Here is a 21,307-nt window from a genome sequence, read left to right on the forward strand (position 1 = left end):
GTTTCTGTTTTTAACTTCTATGTAAGCTTTTGTCTCCCATAAGATTTCTGGCGACGCTACTGCATGAGGGTGGCAGTGTCTGATGGGCATGGATCAGATTGTGGAGCTATTTCAGTAACCATGTTTCCTGTCTGCTTTCCCAGTGACATTCTGCATCAGAGACATGTTTTCATCTATTTAGCAGCAGAATCAAGTGATTGTGTGCTGAGGGCTGTGAAAGAACAGTTGCACTATTTTAGAGCAAGGAGTTCTTTCAGACAAGAGTAGCTTAATCATGAAAGGGATTATGCAGAGTGATGGGACTGAGATAGCAGGAAATTGGATTTGCTGATTTAGGACATAACATCAGTGCCTATGACTAGGGACAGTATGAAAAGGCACTGGAATGCAAAATTATTCATATCTAGTTCAGGGCAGATCTACATCAATATCAATCCTCTTTATTTTATGGCAGCACATTGGTGACTACACAGGAAAGGTGATGCTACTCTCATGTTCCAACTTGACAAGAGTAAAAACCACAGCTGGCAGTCATTTGCATTCCTTTGGACATGAATGGAGAAGTTGCCAATGATTAGCTGTGCACCAGAATGATATGAACTTTCAGCCTCCAGTCTGACCAGTCTAGGGCTTGAGTTGAAGCACTTTGGAGAGGCAAGGAGGAGACCCAAGCTCTGTTCATGCTCTGTGCCCATACTGTATAACCTGCTGATCTTTTAAAGTTATTTTTGTAGGAAGGAAGTATTCCCTTTAAACCTCTACTAGAGTGATTGCATTTTTTTTTCTAATTTAGTGCTTTTCTATTCAGTTCCATAGTAAGTTCCATCTCTCTCTGTCTGTTGGATAAGTATGATGAAAACAAATATACAGGTCTTTACTCTCTCCCATTCTTTTGTTGTTCAGCCAAATAACAAAGATGACTTTGTTATCCAGAAAATCACTTTGAAGAGTTGATTGGATTGCATGTGATAAGCTCTCCAGCACTAGTTTGCCATCAAAGCACTGATTTATTTTTTAATTTTTTTTTTTTTTTCTGTAATCCCTTGGACAGATGTTGCAGAAAGATACAGACACCTTTTTGTCAGCACTAAATGACCAGTGTTATTTAATAAAATTTTGAATTGCCTTGCAAAATTCTTATAAATCTACAATGCACTAATTTGTAATGCAGATAGTTTTGAACATTTTGGGTAAGAAATAAAACTGACTCCTATAAAAAAATCCTGCATGTTCAAAAAACATACTTTCTGGGGTGCTTACACTAAATAAAATCTTTAAAAGTGTCTACATGCTTCAAGGCATTTAAACACTTCTGAAAAGAAAGTTGAACGTGAAATATATTCCTACATCATTTAGCCACATTTGAAATGTATTAGCTTTAAAAAATAAAACTCTCTCTGAAACACCAAAGCTAAGATTTTTATCTCTCCCACCAACCCAAACAATGTGGTCTAGGTCAGAGATATCCCCGGTAAAACCAAAAATATTGAGGAGAGAAACAGGGACTGAGAAAGCTCAGTGTAGGTTAAGACAGGCTTCAACAAATCCAAATAAGTTAGATAATGTCATATTTATCATGACTTTGCAAAGCAAGTGAAAGTTTGACTATGTTTAATGTCCTGATAGTGTTCCTGAAAAAACCCTAAAAAGGTTTCTCCTGATTCAATTGGTCTTAATCCATAACAAGGCATATTCATCAACATGCCTTCGCACAGACATTTTATGGGTGCCCAAGGCTAGATATCATCATGTACATTTAAACACATTTACTAGTCTTGTAGAGGTATAAATAGGTGTTCCTGCTTCTTTCAAGGCACCTGTAAGACATTGAATGTCTAGGTGATTTAAAAGGTGCTTCTAGCGTTGGGCATTACAGAGATTTAAAAACAGACTGAGTATGTTTCAGACAATCTTACTGAGGTTAACATTGTACTCAAAATCTGAATCATTAGTGATCAAATACTTTCAAGGCTAGCTGTTCATCTATCAGTACAACAGAAGAGTGAATCAAAAGAAAGAAATATACTGTATTAAATATTGCTGTTCTGTAGCAGTAGATTTGCAAATGGAGAGTGCTAAACATACTACTAAGGGCCTTGCTACACAAGCCAAATCCAGGAAAACAGATCATTCACACCTAACCCTTAACCCTCCAAATGTTCTGACTGACGACTGACGACTTAATCTACATTGCTCTGTTATTGACCGCAGTGAGATTACTCATATATTTAATAACTCTGCTGAATGAGAATATCATTCCTTAAACCACATCATTCTAGGGACTAATTTAAGAGCATAATTTGTATCTGCCAAGTGATTTCTGTTTGTTGAAAGTTTCTTCTCTGTGAAAACAGATGACTACTCTGCTCATCTCACCTGCCTGGTCACTTTTTGGGCATGAAAAATGATCTGTGAGGATAAGGATAATCCTTACATCCTTATGTAGACACATGAGGGGTTGACAATGGAGATCATAGAGAATCAGTGCTCGGCCATTCCTTTCTATTAATATGAGAACAGAGTCAAGAACTCCTGAATCACAGCTTTGTTTGAGTCTTGGCACTTCTGTTGTTTTACGGAGATATTTCTTGCAGAATATCACATCATTTTATCTCTCTGGATGATGTGCCTATGAAATAGGATGACAAAAAGAAAGACTGTAGAGGAGTTTTTCTAGAGTCTCATTCTGCTAAAGATCACCTCTTGGAACTGTTTGAGGGGAGGTTTTAGAGGTGAATTTGGAAAGCAAAGCTGAACAAAGACAGTTCTAGTATCAGAGACCCAGCCTCTCCTCTGGCTGTTGAGGCCAACATTGCAGCCATCCTGTTTGTAATCAAGACTGTCTGAAGACAAACTGTCCCCAGCAGCACAATCTCTTACAGACTTCTAAAAAGATTGTCTCTAATCTGTATTGCATCTAGAGAGAATGAGGAATTGACAAAATGCGTTACATTCTGGTAGGTCCTGAGGGAACTTGCTTTGGGTTCCGCTTCGTCTGGAGGACAAGACAGAAGAGAGTCTGGAATTGTTTTAGTGACTCCTACTTATGGCTTATTTTCAGATTCTTTAATTTGTACATGACGTGCATTGCTGAGTGACCTTATGACCCTTTCACTATCAGGACACTTTTACTTGGGTATCTTTTATTGTGTGCACAAACTCTGCAAGCAGAATTGTATGCAACCTTATGAGTACACACAGCTATTTACTGGGTAGTGTATACAGTAGGTAGTTAGGACTAAAATATGGCTACACTGAACATTAATAAGTTCTTCAGCTCCAAACCTGACAATCGCTAATTTTTTTTCTAGCCAGACTGTTGTCAGTCAAGCTGAGAAATAGAGCCCTTGTTGCTGCTTGGGAGAGGCTGATCCTTGGCCTTGCTCAATCACGGACACCTGGACCACAAGTTGGACTGAGGATGAAATTTCTGGGCCTTAAAAGATGGAACTGTACTTAAAGCTTGTACAGAATAATTACCTACTACCAGGAAATTAAAAAAAAAAAAAAATCCTCTAGTTACATGCTGGAGGAGAGTTACACAGTTATTTTTAGTATGCAGCTGTCAGTGTAACTGCATGATTGACCCAGAGTCACCAGGAGCAAGATTCACATCTAAATCCACAATTTATAAAATCATACTTTGTTACAATCTGAGTATGAAGTTTAGCAAATTTCAAGGTGCTAAGGTTTATTGCTTAGGTTCGATAGTTAGCAACATTTCAATATTAACATTTAATAGAAATTAAAATAACACATGAATTGTAACACCAGTACTGAATGTTTCGTTTGTTTCTGCAGAAAGCACTGTCATTCATCTGTCAAATAAAAAAACCCAAATGGCAGAATAGAATTATACACATACATGATGACAGCACATATGATGGCCATCAAAGGTGTTGCTGTCCCTATTCATCTTTTTTTTTTTATGATCTTCATCTCCCAAAATCCCATAGAACACTACCAGCATTGGATCTATTTATGTATACTTTATTAAGTGGAATATATTGACTTTGGTGCACTGGAACGTTCTTAACGCTTCATGTAGGACAAAAAGGATAATGAGCCATTGATGTATTGGCCAAGAAGCCAATTAAACAATATGTAGGAGTTTATTGTTTGTTCCGTGACGTATGGAGTTGAACTAAATTATAAATTGGAAATATGTCTCTCTTATCAACACTACAAAAATTATTCCATAACTAATATAAGAAACAGTTAAGTCCAAATTACATAATTTATTAGGGATGCTAAACTAATAGGTTGATACTTTCTTCTATATGGCTTCTTCATGGAAACTAAATGTGAATACAGATTTTCACAGCCATAATAATGTACGTTAGGCTTAGAGTAGTGCTAAGAGACAGCATGTTACACTACGCCCTTTATACACATGGACAGTTTTAGAAAACCTTTCTCAGCTCTTTTTCCATGAAGACAATAGTGATAATTGCTTGAGACTGAGCATTTATAGCTTGATTCTGCTGTAGCTTTTAGATGGTTTCTTTTTTCAGCCTGGTACTAAAGAACTTGTGATGATTAGGTCAGTTCAAGGGATAAAGTTATCCTAGCATAATTAGCATCTTCAGATGTGCCTTCCAGCCCAACTGACGTGGGTTTTTCTATATCCTGAGATGGTAATGTCTGCTCTCACAGGCTTCCAGACAGTGCAATAGTAGCAATATTCACTGGGGAAAACAAAAAGAATTTGGCCACACAGCCTAGAACCAGGATCTTGTACTATAAACAGGATCTATGCAAAACTGGAGAAGTATCCCAGTCCTTTCTGAACAGGTGTTATAGTATGCACACTATGAAAGATTCCAGTCATACAGTTGCAAATGTATAAATGGGCTAAATTCTCTGATACTTCATGGGTATTTTGCAGTCAGTATATGAAACAGGGAGGAAGGCAAAGTGACTTTTAACAGTTTGGCTGCATCTGGAAATGTGCTCCTAGCCATTAACATTAACTTCTTGGATTCCCTGAGCTTCTGATGAACTTGCAGCCAAACTGGGTTGGAAGCTGAGTCTGAATGCTGTGGCATATTGAAGACCTGCACTCTTGACATATACAGAAGTTATTTCAGATTTGCAGAGAAGAGGAATGGGCTGGAGCAGCTGAAGGAGAAGAAACACAGTTCTGGGGATGAAAGTATCATCTGATCCTTTCCTGAAGGTTGAAGATTATAACAGTACTGGTAGGAATAGGACATATTTCAGATAGGTTATTAAAAACAAAGACCTAACATCACCAAACCAGAAAGCACTCTGCCTCCTGACAAGCTTGGTATTACCATGTGATTTTCTGGGTTTTAAGGTGAATGAAATAGTTTAAACAAGTTAGATGAAGCATGAAAAGGAGATTGGTTTGAAAGAAAACCAGAATTGTTAAAGCTCCTGTTGAAGCTTGCATAGTCACCATCTTCCTAGGGAATGAGTGTGGAATACATATTACTGACATTGAGAGGGGGATGGCTAAAACATCATGTCCATGCTAAAGAATAAGGAATTTGGACTGGCACTTCTAAGATAGCTGCATACTATGAACCAGGTCAACATGAAGTAGTAGTTCAAGCACATACCAAACAGCATAAACACCAGGAGAAAAAAATGTCTGCCCTAAACTGTCTTGGAGTCTTTGAGACTGAGCTGAGACTGCACTTTGGGATGAGGGAGCAGGCGGTATGAAAACACAGAACTAAACTACAAGCAATAAGAGTTCTCCTAGATGGCATGGCAGACAAGGGGAAAAGACCCTTGGGAATACCAGTGGAGTCAGCAGCTCTCCTGCATGCATTTTGCTTATCATGGTATCCACTAGGAAGTTTTAGTCACGCATGTCTGTTAGTGAGATGTCAGGACATATTCATGCAAGAGGTGGAAGAGTCATTGGGAATCATGGGCATAATACAAATGTTCTAGTGATTTTGAAAACTGATTTTGACAATTGTTAACCCACACAGAGTCATAAGGCAAAGGTATCACCTGGAATTGGAGGGGCTTGTACAAGTGTTATCCATAGTATGCGTATTTGTTAATATAATTTACTTGTTGTATGAATTTACTCCTATTAATGACTCTGTTCTGAGGATCCACACTTGTGACCTGAGAATAGGGCTCAAGATGGGTGAGAGAGGAAATGAAGGCTCCCCTGTTCCACCTGTGTGACCCCCTCACAGCTGGGAACTGAAAAGACAAGCACTCTTCTGCTGAATGTTTCTGCGGCAAGAGGCAAGTCACGAATTTTCAATTGCAAAATATTTGTCCATGTTTGATTGTTTACCATCACATTTCTGAGTCTGCAGAACTCACTCAGACTAAGGGTATGATGGAACAGTGACTGTGTTTTTGAAATAAAACTTACCTAAAGAATGAACTGATGGTTTTCTCCTTATTTCTCCTGAGAAGCATTCATAAAATCATAGAATGTCCTGAGCTGGAAGGGACCCACAAGGTTCATCGAGTCCAGCTCCTGTCCCTGCATATGACGACCTCTCAGTTCACACCATGTGTCTGAGGGTGTTGTCCAGTCTCTTCTTGAATATTGTTAGGATTCAGAGATAGTTGCAAAGAGAGTGAAGCTGGGACAAGTTTCAGCAAGTGACCCTATCCATTTTTTCAAACCAGGTGATGCAGAGAAATATGAATGCTTGTGGGAGAGTGGGACCAAGCAAAGCCATAGGAAGCTGCAACCATGAGTTGGAGATTATGCTAATCATGCCGTTAAAGGATCAGAGAAGGGCAGGCTAGTTTATCACTTTTTTTTTTTGTATTTTTTTACTTTTCATATACAGTTTCTTGGCATTTATTCTGTTATCTCTTTTGTGGAAGTTGGAAAAGTTGTTCTGCTGGCTGCTGAAGGGTAGTGCTCCATCAATCTGCTCTATAAGCTCTGAAAAACTCACGGATCAATGTGATACGGCTATGGGATCAAAGGCAGAGTTTCTGAACTCATCTACAGGAACATGAGCTGTAATGCACCAGGGAGATTCTGCAGACCCAGTAATTCGTGAGGCAGAGCTCATGAGTCACCAGAAGTTTTCTCTTCCGATATAGCATGCAAGTCTTAAGCCAACTATTTATTATTTTTTTCTTTCCAAAGTAAAACTCTATTGCTGATGTTATTTCTCTCTTTAAAATGCAATTACGTGATAAATCTAGTAAATGCTAAGCAGGTCTTTCATTTAAGTAGAGTTTTCTCTCATCTAAGGATTTGGTTTTAAGAGTTTTTTCAGCCCATCAATTTCAGAATGGTTTTACATACTAAAAATAGTCATAAAATCTAACCAACAAACCCCCAAACTCCAAAATCTCTTTCTCCCAGATGATGTAGCTATTTTAGGTAATACTTGATTAATATACATACATCACACAAGTTTGTGTACAAATGGTGAGATAAACTTTCAGACAAGCTTCCGCTCTTTACTCAATCTTGTCTAATTGTTTCTCCATCATTCCCAAATATTGTCATTTTCTGATTATATCCTTTTGTTGTTGTTGTTAAGTGGAGCATTAAAGAAAATAAAGCAAGAGTAAAGAGGAGATATTTTATAACATTTAGAGCAAAGGATCAGTAAATGTGGAGCTGTATGCATCAGGATTCCTGCAACAGCCACTGCAAAACAGTTGCCCAAGAGTTGCCTGTGTCTAGATATTATCCTGGAGAAGGTCCCAAGCACTATTTTTTCTGAGAGGGTAGAGTTTCTGCCAGTAAAAGACAGTAGGAGTTACCATCCAGAATGGGTCCATCTGCCTAGGTCTTAGAGCACTCAGGACTCCTCTAGAAAAGGGTCTTTTCTCCGTCTGTATGTTTATAAAGGATTTTATTTTTAATGACTTGCTCTTATCAAATCATCTCCAAAATATGTGGAAATAGTACTGTATGTAGGCTTCAAGGAAAAAAAAAGTGTTGGGAAAGCTAGAATTTGGATTACCACCCCAAACCCTTCTCAATCATCCCAAAACAACCCTATGAAAATTTTCTTGAGAAATGAGGAGAAGGGCAGGGCAAAGGAGAAACGGAGAAGTATCATCGCTTCTTCAGTTTATCTTGATTCAAGAGGAGGAGACAGTGGGTGCAGCAGGGTGTTGAAGGGAAATGCAGATAATTGTTAGGGCAATTGAAAAGTGCTTGGGACATCTGGGGTCAATTCAAATCTGCACTGGAGATGTCCTGAGCAAACAAGGTGAATCCACTTGATCTCCTAATGACTCAGTATTTCGTCCATCGAATGAGGAAAAGAGTATTGTAAAACTAGATGCACTAAACATTGTTCGGATCATTAAAAGGACTATACACAGAGGTGGTTTTTTTTTTTTTTTTTCGGTAATACTGCCACACTGAGAAAGGTTTTGGGGCCATTTTAGCCAGCCTTACAGCCTTACCAGGTGTGCTAAATGAGTGGATATGGCATGGTACATCATGGTATGCTATGGAGTGGTATGCTGTGGTGTGGTATGGTAAAAGTTACAGATTTACCAGCGTTTCCCGAATGTTTTTGGCAGCGCAGTCTGTATAGTTTTCCTCACAGGATGCAGCCACCCATATAGCACATACGTAGCAACTGACAACAGAAATATTTTTCATATATCCCCTAGATTTAGTCAGCGGCTCCCCTTCTCCGTCACAGGGACGGCAGCGCGCAGGGCTCCTGCGAGCCCTCCCCCCACGTCCAGGCTGCGCTAGCCCAGGCATGCTGAAAGGAAACTTCTTTCTTCTCCGGTACCTGCCGCCGGCTGCGTTTGGGCTTTTCCCGGCGCGGCGCCCTCGGCAGGAGCCGGGCTGCGGAGCGAGGCCGAGGAGAAGGGCTGAGGGGCGGGCTGAGGAATGGGGCGGAGGAGCGGAGCTGTGGAGTGGGGCTGCGGGCAGCCGCTGCGCTCCGGTCACCCCGAGCCCTGCTCAGCGCTGGCTGCGGGCTGCCCGCGCCCTCTGGCCCGAGAGCCGCTTTCCCCCTCATCGCTGGCCGCTCCGGGTAGGAGGTTGGGCATCCGCAGCCTTCGTAGCGCCCCAACGACGCGTCTTTACGCCACTCAGGAGATGGCTTTCTCCTCCTCTCTCAAGCGTGGGGGTAAAGTCTGTTGAACTTTCCCAGGTGGTACATACAACACAACGTCTATGAGCCCTAGCTGGGATATTTCTAAGGGATGAGGGCAATAGGGTGCTATCGATGCTCATCGCGCCATTCCAGAGCAGAATTGCTTCTTCGACCTCTAGTTATGTAGTAACAAGGGGAAAATTTCCTGAAATTAGACTACTGCAGGAACTCTGGTTTTAGTCACAGCTGTCATCTGAGAAACAAATTTCCAGGCATTTTTAATCTAATTCACTTAATTTTTATGTAACTGAATTAGAAAATGTGATTAAGCATCGCAGAATCTTCGGCGTTGAGACTGCCTAACCTTTAGTGAAACACGAAATAGAGAAACTTATTAGAAGTAAGAAGAAATTGTGAAATCGTCTGTATGGATTTGTACAATCGTTACTTACTGAGTAGGAGGATTAGAGGCATAAAAAATGCCCAAGAAAAAGAAAAAACGATAATGACCTTTTCAGCTGTAATTCTTACCGCGACTATTTGGCAGTTATTTCAGGACAGGCACTGAAAAGACACTGTGTGACACCTAAAAAGTGCTTGCAGGAGCAGCCCTGCTCTGCCGCCCCCCGCGCGGGTCCCATGCCTGCTTCCCCCGTGTTTCTTTCCCTGCTGCTCACAGATCTCTTTGAGGCAGAGAAAACTCGAAGGAGAAAATCCAAGGCTTGCTATTACCTCGTTCTCCCTTGCCGTTGTACTGACTCCAGCCCCGAAGTTTGGGCTTGAGACACGTTAGCAGGCAGAGTTGACCCCCTTTCCGCGCACCGGGGTTTAACGCGCGCTCCAGCCGCGTTCCCTGCGCGCCAGCACAGAGGGTACCGGCGCGGGGATCCACAGAACAACGCCTACAAGCACCTACGGTGCGTGGATGCACCAAGTGGTACTTGGATGTGGGGGCTGATCCGTTTCTCACGAACACACACACTTTAAAGGAAAAAGCAAACACTGGAAAGCACCCCTTCCGCCTGCTAAAATCAAGCTAAAGTCTAAATAAACATTTTATTTTTAAGATTCCTGCGTACTCAGGCGCTGCCGCTTGTGCAAGCGTCGGCCCATCCGACGGCGCATCCCGGGCGTGGACACCCGGCAGGGGCGGGCCTGTACCAGGGACAGAGAAGGATCGGATAAGCCTGAAAACGCTGTCGAATAGCCAGAAAAAGGAGCCAGCCCGGGACTCCGCGGGGAAGTACTCGAGGAGAGAGCGAAGGGCCCCGTGGGCTGCAGCCACCTCCCCTCCCTTCTGCCCCGGGTGCGTTCAGAGGGACGCGGCGCGGCGTAACCCCCGCAGCCGCCGGCCAGCCGCCCGCTCCCCTGCTTTGTGCGGTGGAATCACGCTGCCGACCGGGACCTGTTCCCCGCAAAACTAACTCATTAATATAAATCAAATAATGGGGCGGGAGGGGGAAGGGGGGGGGAGGAGGGGAAGAGGGGGAGAGGTAGAGTGCGCGGTTGCTCATGAATTAAATATAAGCCTCTGACTGTCCTGAACAAAGCGACCGTCCCCTTGGGAAGGGTGACGTCTCCTCAGTAACGTGATTGCTTCTTCGGAAGCAGAAACGTGTAAACGCTATAAAACGCGGTGGCGCGGTGGGCAGCTCAGAGCGTGCGGCGGGACGGAGCTCTCCTATTCACCTTCATCCTCCGCCGCCCCGTCAGCCGCGCAGCGGGGCAGGGCGCAGGCCCCCAGCAGCGCAGCGCTCCGCGCACGCCCAGCCAGCCACACCGACAGACTTGCGGCTCCGTGAGTAACTTTCCCTCCGCCGCAGCGGCAACTTCCCAGTGCATGAGGAGGGCGTCCCCGTCCCTTTGTCCCCTTCTCTCCCAGACCTGCATGGAAGGCGCCTCGGCCGTCGGGTCGCAGAGAGGGGGTCTGACCGCCCGGAGCAGCCGGGGAGTGACCCCTGTCTTTTAGCGCTTAAAAAATGTGTGTATTTTATAAGGTTGTTAAACCCCGGGCTCTGCTGTTCTTCTCACGGTGCCGGGGACCGCTTTCGGCAGGTGGCAGCTCTCCCTGCCCTACGGCAGCGAGGTCACCGTGGCGGCCCCCCTGCCGGCGGAGTCCCTCGGGGCCGGGCCGGACCGGTTTCCCCGCAGTGCCCCAGCGCAGGGCCCGGTGGGTGCGGGCGGGTCGGTGGGTGACGGCTGCGCTCTTCCCTCCGCAGGTGGCGGCCATGGAGCACCGCAGCGCCTCCCCGCTCCTGCTCGCCCTCGCCCTCCTCAGCGCCCTCTGCTGGCGGGCGCGGGCGCTGCCCCCGCGGGGCGCCAACTTCCCCCCTGTCCCGCGGTAAGAGCTGCGCTCCGCGCCGCGCTCCGCCGGGTCGGTCGAGGGGGCTGTGACAAGCGCCAGCGGTCCGCTGTGTTCTTGCGACAAGCACACGGTGCGGCGCTCCGTGTTTGGGTGCTCGCTTGGGGACTGGCGGGTGCGCATCTCCACGTTGAGACTTCGGTCAAGCATGCGGGGCCGAGCCCCGCCGGTACCCGCCAAACATGCCCTTTAAAACCACCCGAGACAGGCAGACACCCCCAGAGCACCCCAACAGCAATGCTACCCCACGAGACAGCCAGCCGCGACCACCCTGTACGGAGATGGCGCAGAGGATGTGTGTCAAAATGTGCTCCAGGACGTGGTGCATGTCCATCGAAACAACCTCGGCTTTACTTACGTGAAAGATCCTTTATCACCCAAGTTCAGCTTGGTGGATGCATTTTTTAGAAAGCAGAGACATACATAGCCAAAATCAAAGACATTAAACATTCCTAAATTATGAGTGAGTGGAAGTGGTCTGTATGTACTGGTGATTTTGTACTGCTGCATGCTCTGAATTATTGAAGTTGTTATTAGTCATCTTAACTAAATTAAACTAGGTGGCAGAGGAGTATATTTTACATTTAGGTAAGAGGAACATAAGGTGTAAAAAGACCAAAGAAAAACAGTATAGCAAAACATTGTAGTGAGTGCTTCTCAAAAGGTGTGACTTGAGTTGGTTGATTTAACACAACAACTATACTATTTTTTTTTTACCAGACAGAAGTCTTACATGTCTCAGATATATAAGTAATACTAATAGCTCTAATCACTGTAAAATTACAAGAAGAGTCTATCTTAGTTTTAGCATGTGATTTTTGCACATCATCATACGCAGAGGTTTAGTATACTGATGGGAGCCTGTTGTCTGTCCCAGCACTTAATAGCAGTTAGAAGAAATGCCTGATGCCAAACTACTGCTATGCAGTTAGATTGCCCTTGATAAAATATGAAGCATCATAAGAAACTAGTTTATTTAAATGGGAAGTAAAGGTAAATCAGTTTATACATAGCAATTGCTGTGATACATTTTGAAATATTAAATGTGAACTTTTTAAACTTGCAGCTGGCAAATGAATTTAAACATAAGAGAATAAAAACACATAGAGATACATTACTACACTTCGTATTTAGTTTCAAGTTTTGGAGGGTATATTTACTTTCTTTGGAGAAGGCCTAAGAACTGTTTCATACTGCGTTTCAATGCACATTTTAAATCTTAATAGGAAGGTAAGTACTTCACAGGAATTGTTTTCACTTTGCATGTGTAGAGGTTGGTAATTCCATTCATTGTTTATATAAAATGTAATTGTTATGAAAAGCTTCATCATTATCCCTTGAACTGCAATTGACATACAGTATACACTGTTACTGGAATAAATTGTGTGCAATGACAACATATATCTAGAAAATATGCATTAAAGGGAAGGATCTATTATGTCGATTACTCTTTCACTGAGCATGGATTATACCTGAAGGTGATTTTTGATTTGTCCAGACTACTTTAGACTACCTTACAGATTAAAGTAGGGAGATGTGCATTTTGACACAAATCAGAATGTAAATTGCAATGAAGTGTTGCATGTCCTTAGCTAACTGTACTTCACATGTTTTCCCTCTCCAACAGATTGGGAAACAGAATGCCATTTGATGGAGCCAGTGAACCTGACCATGCCCACGGGTCATTAAAGTCTGAATCAGACATTTTGCAGAACACACTACCTGAAAATGAGAAATTCTATTTTGATCTGTCCAGAATTATTGATAGGTGAGTTTTTTTATTATCATAAATAAATATGATGATGCACTACTTGAATTCGGACAAAAATTGGTCACATTTTCAAATTGAGAAATAGTAAAGGAAGTATCAATTACAGAAAAAAAACCAAACACATGGCCTCTGGTTGAATACTGTTAGCAGTAGGAGTGTCTGCAGAAATGCTGATTGCGTTGCCATTCTGGCATGATGAATATATTCACTTCTCAGGAAGGACTTACAGTGAGAAAATTTGGAAGTTGTTTTATGAAATTAGCTTGATCTAAAATGTACAATAGATAAGGAAAGTAGTATGTTTACAAAATGAACATTATCAAAATGATATGAACCCAGGTTGTATTGTAGAGTTTATTTATTGTCCATTTCAGAAATGCAAGGCATGCTGATGGAATTTTCACCAGTGTCTACAGCCATCTTTTGGCTAAACTTGCTGTGAAGAGATATCTGCATTCGCTTATTAGAAAACGAGTTAGGTGAGGTGACAATTACATTAGGTAGAGTTTTTTCCTAGCTGGCTTCATTGGCAATTTTTTACCCTTCTGTACTTAAGTTCTCATTTTTGCTATATAGAGATAACAAAAGAGAAACTGATATAATTATGGGGAAGCTGAAAATCCTATATAACAACTTAGTGGTCTTTGTTACTAAATTAATATGTTATTATTTATTCCTGATACAGCTGTGAGGCATAGAGCAACAGACACTGCACATAGCGCTGATAATAAATAGTGGCCATATTATAATAATTATCAAGACAATTTGCTATTTCTTTTCCCCTGGTACTGTTTTTACTAGCTTGGCAGCTGAATGGCAAAAGTAAATACAAAATGATTGATTACTCAGTACTTACATAACGACAGGGCAACACTCAATGAAATTAAGAAACAATTGATTTGCAGTGGGAACAAAAAGGAATTTTTTTTTTCCTACTGTAGAACATATTGCCAGATGTTTTGGAGATCTGTATTACAGAAGGATTCAAAAAAAGAATGAGGCAAATCCATAAACAAGAGATCTGGATGCAACTTCCATATCACGATGTTCATAAAACTAATGACCGCAGGATGCTTGGAAGGATTACTGTTCACTTTCCTTGTTTTCATATCGCTAAGCAGCAGCTACATGGCACACTTGGGAATGGAATAGTAGAGTACTTTGGTCTGACCTGATATGAGAGTTCCTTTAAGTGCCTACTTCATATACTCAAAAGCTGAGTGAAAATTAGGTCCTACATTTATGTCAATGCTGCCTTTATTCCAGAACATATAGTGCCAGTACGCTCTAAACTAACATCATTTAAAGCAGAACACACTGAGACTTCCCAAGATGCATGAAAAATAGGCCTCCAAGTCTGGATTTCACAAGGTGTGTTTTGTCTCCTGATACCTCCTTAAAACAACAGCTATGTATGTGACGCTACACTCTTACTTTCCTCAGAGGCAGGCTCTGTCCTCACTGAGTTCCATATGAACAGTAACCAGGTCCCTTAAAAGCTTAAACCACTCTGCCTGCACCTTGGCTTTGTAGTAAAATATATTTACATAAATGATAGGAATCAGAAGAAAGTAATTTTATTAAAAAGGGTAACCTGAGAACAGACATGAGAGAGTCGTGAAATCCACACTCAGCCATTTGATCCTGCATAATTCCTGGGACAGGGACTCTAGAAATCACAGCCTATGGATCCTATTTGCATGGGCCATGGCAAAGTTGAGCAGGAGAAGACTGAATACTGATCCTTAGAACTTGATCATTGTTACTAAAATATGTATTAAGCAGTAGAAGCAGTGGCTTTTCTTCAACAAAAGAAAGACTCAAAGTCATAGCTGGAAATTAAAGCTGAAATGAAAATTTGGTTTTATTTAACTAACCTACATTGTAAAATCTGTTTCACTCATTTAATGGTATCTTCTTTTAAATGGATATCATCTCCTAATTTGGCTTTTGTAATTTTTTTATTTCCAGCTCCCAGGACAGTCCCGTCAAACGCCACTCTGACGCTGTCTTCACTGACAACTACAGCCGCTTTCGAAAGCAAATGGCTGTGAAGAAGTACTTAAACTCAGTTTTAACTGGAAAAAGAAGGTACTACAAGAAAGACAGTACTTACTGTTTCCATACTTGTACGGTATTAAAATAAAAAAGATTTATACCCACATAAGTGTATAGAGAGGACAAACAAAGGGCAATGGACGTTAATGACTTTATAACATAGTTTATAACATGGTTTTCAAATACAGACAGCGTTTTCTTCCAGACTGGAACAGACACTACAATCAGATTAGAATAAAAGAATAAAGAGGATACAGCATCTGGCAATTTAAAAAAGCTTCTGTCAGAATCTTAAAACAGTTTTATTTATTTAAAAAGGCCTCTTAAAGAAAAATCCACAGAGCTATGGAACATGAACAACAATTTTCTAAACTAAATGCACTATTTGTTGAAAATTTGCCTTTAAGTAAGCATGTAAAATGAAGACCCAGAAAGACCTAATCAGTATAGGTGAGAAATGCCAGCACATGTTTTTGTAGATCTTATATTCTGTTTGCATACTCACTCATTTAGACAACTGTTTTTAAATACCATGTCTCTTCCCCCACTAAACATGTTATTTCATGTGATTTATAACACTTTGGTATAAGTGTAACAAAATGTGCAACAGCTACAGGTAGAAGAAATCTTAGCTTGCTTGTTTGCTTTTTCTTCTGAGAGCAGTAAAACTTGTTTCTGATCCCTAACAGCCAAGAAGAGCTCAACCCTGCTAAACTTCGAGATGAAGCAGAACTTCTTGAACCTTCCTTTTCAGAAAACTATGATGCTGTAGATGATCTGCTGAGCCGCCTCCCACTGGTATGCCCAGATTTTCTTTCCTTTTGCTGTTACTTCACTTGACCCATAAAATGAGATTAATCATACATAAAGTGTGGTCTATCAGAAAAGCAGAATAATGTAGGAAAGAGACATGTTCTGCAAAACGCTGCATATTTCCATAGGGATTGTGCCTGAACATGGTAATAATTTTTATAATAATAATTAAGTTATCCCATGATTGCTGTTGCTGAAAATTCCTAATTAAATGGCACTGTTAATAATGCACCTAACTCACTTGGGTGTTTCAACTTGTGTGCACCACAGTATAAACACAGAATTGACTAAATTTATTTACAAAGATGATTATTTCTTCAGAGAACATACTCCAGGATATTTCTTTTAATTAAAAAAAAAAAAAAACTGCACATTTTGTTTAACATCTATTTCATTATACGGGAGTTGCCCCTAGAACTAAGTGGATGAGCAACATGAACCCTAAACATTAAGAAAGCACTTGACTCCCACCTAAGGTGTACTGCAGAGGGATCATCTGACATGCAAACATTGCAGTTACTGTTTTCCAGTTAGCTAATACTACTTTTCTAAAATTGTTTACAAATACTTTTTTTTGTTTGTTTGTTTACTGAAATGTAAACCCTTCTACATCACAGCACTTGCAGGGACATAAAATTGAAAAGGTAACATAGAAGGGAATTTGGCTTGCTATTCTCGAAGTGTGTTATGAAATTGATGATAGGATGCTTTTTGGCATTCAGCTGTGCTTCAACTACAAGTAAGAAAAAAGGCTACTCTTGAAGATAACTTTTTGGGGGGAGAGGGAGAGGGCATAAAAGACATTTTTCCAAATAGTTGTTTCCTTCCAAGACTGAAAGAAAATGTTCTTTTCCTTTCCACGAATGTAGCAGTTCCTCTAAAATTCCCAGAGATTAGAAAAGACATAAACTGCTTATACTTTAAGCAACAACAACAACAACAAATTGTAAATGATGGGATTAAGGAAAGACATTTTATTTCTAGACAAGGTTATTGCAAAAATATCTGCTCCTGGATTTTGTACCTTCTAAAACTTCTGAGTAAGTGGGAGATAATAGAGGTGCAGTGGGTTGTGGATGTCTTCCTCAGAACATTTTCAGTCCTTTCCTTTTTTATGGACCAAATGGATGGCCCAGATTTCCCTATAGGCGAATCGTTTACTCAATATTGATCATTACTGGCCATTTTGTTGTAGTTCCCAGTTGCTGAAGCAGTGTGTATCAAGCAACCTGAATTTGCATATCCATTTCAAGGATACAGTTGTTTTCAAAGTGAGCCATTCAGATGTAGGCCAACATGTGGTAACACTTTTGTCTAACCCTTCAACCTTTCCTCCTCATCCTACAGCCTGTCTGCTGACTGTAATGCCCACCAAGGTCTTGTAAATAGCTCCATCTCATGCTTGGCAGCCCCAAGCACAGCAGTTGTTTTGTATCAAGTGTTACTTCTTGCCTGCTGTCTGCTTTTATAAGCCTGATGGTGCAACTGCTTACGAAAGTGGCTTTTAAAACACATTTCTCCTTTGTTTTTCAGGACCTCTGAAGGACACCTGGTAAAGTCTATGACAAGAACAAGTTATTTTTGAGTTCCACATAGTATTTCAAAGAGATGACTTCAGTCATCAAACCAGAACAAATATGTTGTGAAGTGAAAGTTGTGATATATTTGTTTCTTATGTAATAAAAGTTGATATTTACATTGTAAATATTACTCTAGAGTTCTCTACTGAAAGCTGTACATATGGATGCCAGTTTAACTCATGAGAAGTCTGTGAGTCCATATGCTGTAAATCCTTTACTTCAATAAATTCATTTGAAAATGAGTGTGCAGCTGAAAAAGCCCATCATTACTAATTAGTTGGCTTATTTTAGATACAGTACAACTTCACAAAAGCCTATAGGATAATAGGGGTACATTTCCAGACAGCTTCATAAACTACTGTAAAAACAAGAGAAAAAGAACATGCGAAGTGTGTAAAAATCTCAAAGATCTCTGAAGGTTGCTGCTGTGCAAAAGGGAATGCTTCTCTAGCAGCTTAACAAGCAACCAGAAAAAATGAAAAAGCATTACAAATCATTTAACCTCTGACAGAATCTTTCCTTCATGTTCACAGAATTCATATTAAGACCAGAAATGTATCCTTTATTTTCAATCATGTTTTAGATGCTTTGGGGCCAAGAAAACAAGTGAAGAATGCTATCCCTTGATTTGTTTAATGCCTAAAGTCACCAGTTATTCTACATTTAATTGTCTGTAGCTTTGATAATGAAACTATTCCCTATATATAAAATAGATCTGAAGGCACTTTACTCGTTTTTCACAATTAATATGATTTACAGAGTACACAGACAACAAATCATTTTATTTTCACAGCGAACTATTACTGGTTTGAATCAGTGCTAAAGGTACCTGTAACAGTAGACATCCCAGTATGTACTGTCTCTACTATAGTGATAGATGAAGATAATATTTTTTAGCTAAGGTATACTATGTTTTATCAGAAAAGCAAGCAAGTAAGCCTCCAGTCCCTGTTTCTTCAGCTTTATATAATTGTAGCTTGGTATGGAATTGGAAATTTACAGTTGATTGACTGTTGCTGTGATTCTGAATCTGGTTGTATTTTATTAAAATTGTAGATTTTAAAAATCGGATTATTTTCTAAAGAATTAGTTACTGTCACGAGAACCAATAGTTCCATTGCAGTGAGGAAAGTGTGTGGTACTGCATGCACAACATATGAAATGCAAATTCATGCATGATACCAGCCATAACACTCCTTTGACTCCCCTCCCACATCCTAGAAAGCGATGAAATTTGAAGCAGAAAAACTTATCAGACCTACTTACAAGTTCGATTTAGAATTTCAAGTATATTTATGTATCATACATATGCACACATAGAGACTGATAAAACTGATTTACAAGTTTCACTTACAAGTTTACTGTTCTCATTTAAAAGGAAGCTTCAAACGTGATAAAATTTGAGATTTATAGAGACTAGTTCTCATAAATATGTAGCCTTCTGATTTGCAATTTTTTTGAGTATTGGCAACTCCTGGTCAAAAGAAAACCAGCTTACACAGATCAGGTGCTGTTATTGCTATTTCTATCTAGCCTTGACAGAATTTATTTTAGCCTAAGACAATGAATGGTTCACAAAATTTAGGTGTAATTTTGAAGTCTTTTCTTGAAAAGTGATCTTCTAATAGCGGTCCACTCTCAATTCCTATTTTATTAGGAATGCTTGAGTGCAAAAGTAGCTTTAGAAACATGTGAAGGATACTAACAGACTGATGCTGTAGTACTTAACTGCAAACTGTCTTCGGTGTAGTTTGAACTTTGTTAGGATTCCTGTGTTAAGTAATCTTTTAAAAAGTAAGCGAAAAAAAAAACAAAACAAAACAGAACCAAAGCTGCAATTGGTCTTCATATGCAGAACTTTTTGTTTAAATATACATAATATTCATTCCCTCAATTTAAAGTAACAAAACCAGGAGCAAGTAAACTTTTGACTCCATAATTAAAACATTCTTTTTTTTTTTTTCTAAATTTGCCTTTTCTTTTTTGTTTATTTCCAGTTTAGCAATAAGGTGTCTGATGGAAGAGCTTGTCTTTCATGTCTAATGTTTAATCGCCACAATATTTTTTTTCCCTGCAGAAAACTGTAGAACCTTAGAACATGTATTTTCTCTCCTACAATGGAGATGTAGTGGGTTACAGAAAAAAGGGACACTTATTAGGGAATCATATGTAAATATCTTGTAAAACATAAAATTAATACCATCATTATAATAACTAAAGTAATGCTGTGATAGTTTCCTCAGAGGATTAGGAAATAAACACATTCTAAAAGGCATGCTAAGTTTTATATACCTTTTAGAAAAAACCTAGCACTGAAAGGAGGGATACTAACCTCCAGAAAAATACATCTGACTTGACATTTGTGGTAAAGGATGACTTTTAACTTGTCATAGCAACTTCTGACATTCTATAGGAGATAGAAGACCTAGTTAATACATTGAGACTGTTCAATTGTGGAAGATAAAACATTGTTCACCTCAAGTCCACAGGCAAGTGGTTATGGTAAGGTTAAATGATAAAATTAAATAAAAATTCACAGCATTTCACTGAATGAGACCAATTTTCAGTCTGACGCAAATCTTACAACTCATTCGCAAAATGACATAAGAGTGGGATCAGTCTGTTGTGTTAATTGGGAAAATGAAAGGGGCAGCTCCAAAGAGAGTGTCAAGAGGACTGTTAGGAGGAAAACTAATACCCAGGAGATTTAGAAGAACATCACTGGCAGAGAGAACACAAACACTTTGAAGAAAGGAATGAAACTATGAAGAATTATTGGGGTATATGTTAAATAAACATCTCACCATGTTTCTCCATAATTTCACAGAGGGTAGGAATATCTGTGATTGTAGAGGATAGAACTTTTTTTCTATTTATTTTTTTTTTTTCAATTGAATGGGCTTTGTGTTTTGGACCTACCCCATGGAGCTCTTATAGAAAGGGACAGAATCATCTTTAAGTGCATCTTTATCGGCACCGGAAGGGCATATTTTCTGGTCCTGTACCCACAGACAGGATTTGCATGCTTGTGTGAATCTATATAAACATCACCCAGTCAGGAGCAACCGTCAGGGTTGTGTGTAAAACCATGAGAATTACTAAAGTTGACAAAACGTTTTAAAATTACAGCTGGTAAAAACACATTAAAAATGAATAAAACCCTAACAGCTCCTCTGATGTTTTAAATGGATTTGAGGGCCTATGAGTGTTCCACCTGAAAGCCTGAGACCTGTTTTCTATTTAAAAACACGAAAACAGGTAACTTGGATCCAAAGCACAGGCATAATTTCATGTATATGAATTTTGACTTCTCTGCAAAGAAAGAACTTCAGGGAAAAGAGGTATGTATACCAGAAAAACGTATTTGCTTGCAAAGCATTAGGGAAAGGTAGATGGAAAAGGCTGTTCACCACCTTCTGAAATACTGCCCGTGCTTTCCACTACGTCTTGTTTTTCCTTATTTTCTTTCTCCCCCATCCACTTACCACAATTTTTCCACTCTTTGTTGATAACTTCACCTTTGGCTTGCAAAGCTGGTGTATGAATGTATACCTATGCTTTTTGAGAGGAACAGTTACAGTAGACCTTAAACTTCTGGTACAGCAATCCATTAACTGCCAGCCTTGCTTATGGAGCTGAGTATTGCAGAGAATCTCCACAACTAGATTTGCAGGAGCAACCTGTC

At 40.2% G+C, this 21,307-nt stretch overlaps 1 protein-coding gene across 2 annotated transcripts; it reads left to right on the plus strand.

Moving 5' to 3' along the window:
- Positions 1-10,710: 10,710 nt before the first annotated feature.
- VIP (vasoactive intestinal peptide) lies at positions 10,711-17,864 on the plus strand. 2 transcript variants are annotated; one of them, XM_071807304.1, is made up of 7 exons: positions 10,711-10,836; positions 11,258-11,379; positions 13,028-13,168; positions 13,546-13,650; positions 15,143-15,262; positions 15,919-16,027; positions 17,576-17,864. In XM_071807304.1, the coding sequence occupies exons 2-7, from the start codon at positions 11,267-11,269 to the stop codon at positions 17,582-17,584; spliced, it is 597 nt and encodes a 198-aa protein (XP_071663405.1). In that variant the 5' UTR covers positions 10,711-10,836; positions 11,258-11,266; the 3' UTR covers positions 17,585-17,864. The 2 variants fall into 2 exon arrangements, with proteins under 2 accessions (XP_071663405.1, XP_065691281.2); XM_065835209.2 differs by lacking the exon at positions 13,546-13,650.
- Positions 17,865-21,307: the final 3,443 nt, after the last annotated feature.

This window comes from Patagioenas fasciata, chromosome 3 (genome assembly GCF_037038585.1).
Source record: "Patagioenas fasciata isolate bPatFas1 chromosome 3, bPatFas1.hap1, whole genome shotgun sequence".
NCBI lineage: Eukaryota > Metazoa > Chordata > Aves > Columbiformes > Columbidae > Patagioenas > Patagioenas fasciata.